The 7,500-nt window shown below is 43.6% G+C and overlaps 1 protein-coding gene across 1 annotated transcript in view; it reads right to left on the reverse strand.

Annotated features, from left to right (window-relative positions):
- Nucleotides 1–7,500, reverse strand: part of LOC143301596 (uncharacterized) — a 50,154-nt gene that overhangs the window by 23,091 nt on the left and 19,563 nt on the right. Inside the window, exons 2-3 of the mRNA XM_076615989.1 lie at nt 5,874–6,006; nt 2,723–2,949 (exon numbers count right to left, since the gene is read on the reverse strand). Of these exons, the coding sequence (XP_076472104.1) occupies nt 2,723–2,949; nt 5,874–5,961 (315 nt within the window). The 5' untranslated portion in view covers nt 5,962–6,006. The remainder of the gene's footprint in view (nt 1–2,722; nt 2,950–5,873; nt 6,007–7,500) is intronic.

Raw genomic sequence — 7,500 nt, forward strand, 5'->3', positions numbered from 1 at the left:
CTTCTCTTGTTGTTGTTGTTGTTGTTGTTGTTGTTGTTGTTGTTGTTGTTGTTGTTGTTCTTCTTCTTCTTCTTCTTCTTCTTCTCCATCATCATCATCATCTTTTTTCTTGATCTTCTTGTTTTTCTTCTCTTGTTGTTTTTGTTCTTTTTTTGTCGTGGTCGTCGTTATCATCATCTTCTTCTCTTCTTCTATTGTTGGTGGTGGTGTTGTTGGTCTTCTTCCTCACCACCACCACCACCACCATCATCATCATCGTTTTCATCATCATCATCATCATCATCATCAACATCATCATCGTTTTCATCATCATCATCATCATCATCAACATCATCATCGCTTTCATCATCATCATCATCACCAACATCACCACTATTATCGTCATCATCATCATCATCTTGTTGTTGTTGTTCTTCAGCATCACAATCATCATCGTCATTATCATCATTTTGTTGTTGTTGTTGTTGTTGTTCTTCGACGGGCGCAATAGCCGAGTGGTTAAAGCGTTGGACTGTCAATCTGAGGGTCCCGGGTTCGAATCACGGTGACGGCGCCTGGTGGGTAAAGGGTGGAGATTTTTACGATCTCCCAGGTCAACATATGTGCAGACCTGCTAGTGCCTGAACCCCCTTCGTGTGTATATGCAAGCAGAAGATCAAATACGCACGTTAAAGATCCTGTAATCCATGTCAGCGATCGGTGGGTTATGGAAACAAGAACATACCCAGCATGCACACCTCCGAAAACGGAGTATGGCTGCCTACATGGCGGGGGTAAAAACAGTCATACACGTAAAAGCCCACTCGTGTGCATACGAGTGAACGCAGAAGAAGAAGTTGTTGTTGTTACAAGATCAGCACTCTATGCTACAAATGTATTCACAAATCAGCCCCTTCCTATCTCTGTGGCTGCCTTCACCTCTACACTCCATCTCGCTCACTACGATCAGCTTCGGATCCACTCCACTTACACATACCCAGATTCAAACTCTCGACTGTTGGCCACCGTTCTTTCTCTGTCTCTGGACCTTGCAATTGGAATGAACTTCCTCTTTCGCTTCGTCAAGTCTCCACACTCAGCTCTTTCAAGTCTGGCCTTAAAACCCACCTCTTCCCAAAATAGCCTCCCTTCCCTGCCTCTTCCTTGTCTTTTTAATTTTTTTTTTTTATTTTTTATTTTAGTTTTAGAGTTATGCTTGCGTGAGAATGACTGGTGCGAAAGCGCTTTGATTTGTTTATGCACAAGATTTAGCGCTATATAAGTACCATTATTATTATTATTATTATTATTGTTCTTCTTCTTTTTCGTCATCGTCGTGGTGACTGACGGACACAACAACCGAGTGGTTGAAGCGTGGGACCTAGAAACTGAGGGGCACGGGTTCAAATCCCGGTCACAGTTCTTGGTGCGTTCATGGAGGGTGGAGACAGATTATTCTCCGATCTCCCAGGTCAACAGGCATGCAGATCTGCTCAGTGAATGTCCCCCCACCCCCCAACCCCACCCCGCCTTCATGTGCATTTGCGTGCAGATGGAGAGAGGAGGAGGTTGGGTAGTGGTGGCGGGGTGGGGTCGGGGGGGTGGGGGGGGGGAGAGATGTATGGTTAGACCGGCTATATGTCGCAGTTTATATCACAGATTGACCTAACTTTACAGCAGGGCCAACAGCAAAGTGAGAGCTGTATGATCAATGGTTTCTCCATTACAATGGGAAGTCATGAACAGCTTAGGTCTTTTGTGAAGGGCCATGACTCTCAAACCAGGAGGCAAGACTGCACTGGCTCTTCGTGCTGCAGCACTGGGGGTTAGTCGGCCTTTGGGAACCATCCCATCGCTGACTGTCCTAAAACCCTCTTGGCCGAGAGAGTGTGGGGATGTAACTTAGGGAAGACACTCACCACTATAATCAAATTCTAGCCCAGATAGTCGGAACAGCAGTTGCCTCCTCTGCTGTTCTGATGGTCATAGTCGGATACAACCGACTGTCATACATATCGCAGTAGCAGTAGCAGTAATGGTAGTAGAAGCAGCGGCAGTAGCTCACTCCAACCCCCACTCCCTCCCACACCCCCACACCTCCATTTCCCTCTCTGCCACTCTCCTTACCTTCCCCCTCCTTCATAGACCTTCATGCATCTGTCAGTCAGTCAGTCAGTCTGTCTGTCTGTCTGTCTGTCTGTCTTTCTTTCGTTCTTTCTTTATGTATGTATGTATGTATGCTTTAACTTATTTATTGTGTGCTTATCAATGTGATGAAAGTGTGTGTGTGGACAATTATGTGTATGCGTGTGAGTGTGAGTGTGAGTGTGAGTGTGTGCTTGAGAAAGAGAGAGAGAGAGAGAGAGAGAGAGAGAGAGAGAGAGAGAGAGAGAGAGAGAGACAGACAGACAGACAGACAGACAGAGACAGACAGACAGAAAGACAGAAAGAGAGAGTTATCCGTTATCATTCACTATACCTCCAACTTCTCCAAAGAGTCGACAGTGTGGACAATTCTGTGTATGCGTGTTAGAGTGGTGTGCGTGAGAGAAAGAGAGAGAGAGAGAGAGAGAGAGAGAGAGTGTGTGTGTGTGTGTGTGTGTTCGGGTGCGTGTGTGCGTACATTACGGTTCTGGTTTTTGTGGGGTTTTTTTTTTGCTGGTTTTTCTTTTTTTCTTCTTTCTCTCTTTCTTTATTTTTTTTAAAATTAATTCTTTCAATGCTTTCTCTTTTATCACAATACCTCCAACTTCTCCAGGGACTCTACCACGACGCTGATGACGTCTTTCGAGGCCCCGCGGAGATCGGCGAGGCAGGAGACGCGGCGCGTGGCCGCCTGTGACGTCACCGCCAGCCACGTCACGTAGTGACGCAAGAGCTGGCCCAGCCGCTCGCTGCTCCAAAACTCCAGGTGGGGGTGGGAGGAGGAGGGGAAGGTGAGGAGGGGGGTGTTGGCCATGTCGTGGCCTCCTGGAGGAGGTCAGGTTCGTTGGGTGGGTGGGTGGGTGGCGGGGGGGGGGGGGGGGGGACCATACGTCCGTACACACACACACACACACACACACACACACACACACGCAACAAACATCACAAGTGTTCACAGAAAGAATGAGTGAGTCTTGGTAGGTTATAACATAATGATATACAACAACAAACAATGCAAACATTCCAAGCTATAATGAAGGGAAATTTAGATATAAGTGAGCCTTGGTTGGTAATGACATATGATGTACAACAAAAAAATGCGAACATTCCAAGCTATAATGAAAGGAAAATTAGATATGAGTGAGTCTTCGTAGGTAATACCATATGATGTACAACAAATAATGCGAACATTCCAAGCTATAATGAAAGGAAAATTAGATATGAGTGAGTCTTCGTAGGAAATACCATATGATGTACAACAAATAATGCGAACATTCCAAGCTACGATGAAAGGAAAATTAGATATGAGTGAGTCTTCGTAGGTAATGACATATGATGTAAACAAATAATGCGAACATTCCAAGCTATAATGAAAGGAAAAATAGTTATAAGTGAGCCTTGGTTGGTAATGACATATGATGTAAACAAATAATGCGAACATTCCAAGCTATGATGAAAGGAAAATTAGATATGAGTGAGTCTTCGTAGGTAATACCATATGATGTACAACAAATAATGCGAACATTCCAAGCTATAATGAAAGGAAAATTAGATATGAGTGAGTCTTCGTAGGTAATACCATATGATGTACAACAAATAATGCGAACATTCCAAGCTATACTGAAAGGAAAATTAGATATGAGTGAGTCTTCGTAGGTAATACCATATGATGTACAACAAATAATGCGAACATTGCAAGCTATAATGAAAGGAAAATTAGATATGAGTGAGTCTTCGTAGGTAATACCATATGATGTACAACAAATAATGCGAACATTCCAAGCTATACTGAAAGGAAAATTAGATATGAGTGAGTCTTCGTAGGTAATACCATATGATGTACAACAAATAATGCGAACATTCCAAGCTATACTGAAAGGAAAATTAGATATGAGTGAGTCTTCGTAGGTAATACCATATGATGTACAACAAATAATGCGAACATTGCAAGCTATAATGAAAGGAAAATTAGATATGAGTGAGTCTTCGTAGGTAATACCATATGATGTACAACAAATAATGCGAACATTCCAAGCTATACTGAAAGGAAAATTAGATATGAGTGAGTCTTCGTAGGTAATACCATATGATGTACAACAAATAATGCGAACATTCCAAGCTATAATGAAAGGAAAATTAGATATGAGTGAGTCTTCGTAGGTAATACCATATGATGTACAACAAATAATGCGAACATTCCAAGCTATGATGAAAGGAAAATTAGATATGAGTGAGTCTTCGTAGGTAATACCATATGATGTACAACAAATAATGCGAACATTCCAAGCTATAATGAAAGGAAAATTAGATATGAGTGAGTCTTCGTAGGTAATACCATATGATGTACAACAAATAATGCGAGCATTCCAAGCTATAATGAAAGGACAATTAGATATAAGTGAGTCTTGGTTGGTAATGACATATGATGTACAACAAATAATGCGAGCATTCCAAGCTATAATGAAAGGACAATTAGATATAAGTGAGTCTTGGTTGGTAATGACATATGATGTACAACAAATAATGCGAACATTCCAAGTTATAATGAAAGGAAAATTAGGCACAAAATGACAGTCCAACAGAGCTTGAGATAATATGCGGAGTTGGTAGGATGTGAGGGGGGGTGTGTGTGCCGGGGGTTGAAACGTGCACAACACCTGTGTGTGTGTGTGTGTGTGTGTGTGTGTGTGTGTGTGTGTGTGTGTGTGTGTTCGTAAGTAGGTGTGTGCGTGCGTGCGTGTGTGTGTAATGTTGTGTCTGTTCACACACACGCACATACGTACACATACACACACACACACGCGAGCACACACTCTGTACCCCACCATACCATACCACACCACACCACAGCACAACCCAACACACACACACACACACACACACACACACACACACACACACACACACACACACACACACACACATTATTCCCCGAGAATATTATTAAAGAAAAGATACCGAATCCATCAGCTTGCTATACAAGATTAATAACCTCTACTTTCTTCCGTATAAAACTTGATGCGCTGAAGATAAAGTATAGTAAAAATGTTACATGCATCTGTGGTAAGCAGTTCAGCTTGCATCATTGTTTGTTTCACTGCCAGCAGTTACGTACCTTCTTGCCCAAGTATTTCAAAGAGAAAATAATAATTCTGCAGATGATTTTTGTAAAGTTATTTCTGACGAGGTTCTTATGGTCGAACTTTCACAGGCATTAGTTCATAGCCCTATTTCTACATTCCTTTAACTCTCTCCATACGAACGGCGAAAGAGACGACGTTAACAGCGTTTCACCCCAATTACCATCATCAAAATAGTGCAAGCGGAAGGCTCTTATTACTGAAGACGTGAATGTTTAGAAAGAATACCACAATTCTGACGACGGAAGCTGAAGTTTGGGTCATTCAGACACCCACTGGACATCCGAGGGGTCTGTGTAGAGGAGAAGAGAGGACTGGCCGTACTGAGTGAGTTAATGCACTTCAGAATTGTGTTAATGGTTTCTGATTATTATCATTATTATTATTGAATTGTTACTGTTAAATGTAATTGCATGTTAGTGTTAAATGTAATTGCATGTTAGTTATACCCCACCCACCCACCCACCCCTTTTTTTTTAACGTCTAATATCACTGATAGTGAAAAGACGCTAAACTAAAGAACACACACACACACAGAGGGAGAGACAGACAGACAGACAGACAGACAGAGGGGGGGGGGGAGAGAAGGAGAACAACAGCCTTGCTCACCTGTCAACCAGATGACCCCAAGTGTCAGGATATCGGAGTCCATGTCCTGTAGTGTGGACACGTTGCCAGGGGCAGTGTGGGTGCCCATCTGGTTCCTCCCTCTCTCTCCCTCTCTCTCTCTCCCTCTCTCGCCCTGTACGACACGCAGTAAAACAGATTGTCAATATCCCTCTTGACTTTATCGCTTAACTCTCTCCATACGAACGGCGAAAGAGACGACGTTAACAGCGTTTCACCCCAATTACCATCATCAAAATATTGCAAGCAGAAGACTCTTATACTGAAGACGTGAATGTTGACAAAGAATACCACAATTCTGACGACGGAAGCTAAAGGTTGGGTCATTCAGACACCCACTGGACATCCGAGGGGTCTGTGTAGAGGAGAAGAGAGGACTGGCCGTACTGAGTGAGTTAATTAGCTGAAGAGAATAAAAAAAATGTCGTGTCCTGTCGGGTCATTATTCCTGTCTGTCTCTGTTTCTTTCTGTCTCTCTCTGTCCCTGACTCTCCCTCTGTGTGTGTGTGTGTGTGTGTGTGTGTGTGTGTGTGTGTGTGTTTTGTGGTGCGACACGTATTACATAAGCAGCAGATTGTCAATTTCCCCCTGGACTTTACCGCTTACTAAGCTGAAAGCAACAACAACAACAACAACAAAAAGTCGTGTCCTGTCATAGTCTCTGTCTGTCTGTTGTGATGCGACACATATTCAACAGATTGTCAATTTCCCCCTGGATTTTATCGCTTACTTAGCTGAAAGCAACAACAACAAAAAGTCGTGTCCTGTCGTTGTGTCTGTCTCTGTCTCTGTCTGTCTGCCTTCCCCTATCTCTCTGTATCTCTCTCTCTCTTTCATGCGACACGTATACAACACTGTCATTGTCCCTCTTGACTCAAACGCAAACTTAGCCTCAGGTCCTGTTGTGGTCTGTCTGTGTCTGACTGTGTGTGTGTGTGTGTGTGTGCGTGTGCGTGTGTGTGTGTGTGTGTGTGTGTGTGTGTGTGTCTCACACACACACTCTCTCTCTCTCTGTATGTCTCTTTCTCTTTGTCTCTGTCTGTCTGTCTGTCTCACTCTCTTTCTCACTCCCCCACCCCCCTCTCTCTCTCTGTAGTGATGCGACACATACAACAGATTGTCAATATCCCTCTTGACTTTCTTTGCTGAAGGCAACAACAAACAAACAAAAAAAACAACAAAAAAACAAAAGTCCTGTCCTGTCGTAGTGTCTGTCTCTGTCTCTGTCTATCTCTGACACTCTCGCTCTTGCTCTTGTGTTGATATCACCATTGTTACTGTTTTTATCTTACGGTTGCCTGTGAAACTCTCCCCACGCCTTCTTTGTATTCATATATAACCGTTGTTTGCTTTCTTGTATTTGCAATGTCTTATGTCTATGAAGGCTGAATACATGTGTGTGTCAGGGTGGTGGTCGTGGTGGTGGTGGTGGTGGTGGTTGCGTATGTATGTGTGTGGAAACGTCAAGCGCATAGTCTCACACACCCACCACCGCCCCCCAACCCGCCCCCCCAGGTAAAAGATCTTCCATTCATTTCGTTTTCCCTGTCTGTCTAAGTTTCAGTGTGCGCTCCCCGCCCCCCCCCCCACCCTCCCCTCCACCTCTCCA

Source organism: Babylonia areolata, chromosome 27, assembly GCF_041734735.1.
Source record: "Babylonia areolata isolate BAREFJ2019XMU chromosome 27, ASM4173473v1, whole genome shotgun sequence".
NCBI lineage: Eukaryota > Metazoa > Mollusca > Gastropoda > Neogastropoda > Buccinidae > Babylonia > Babylonia areolata.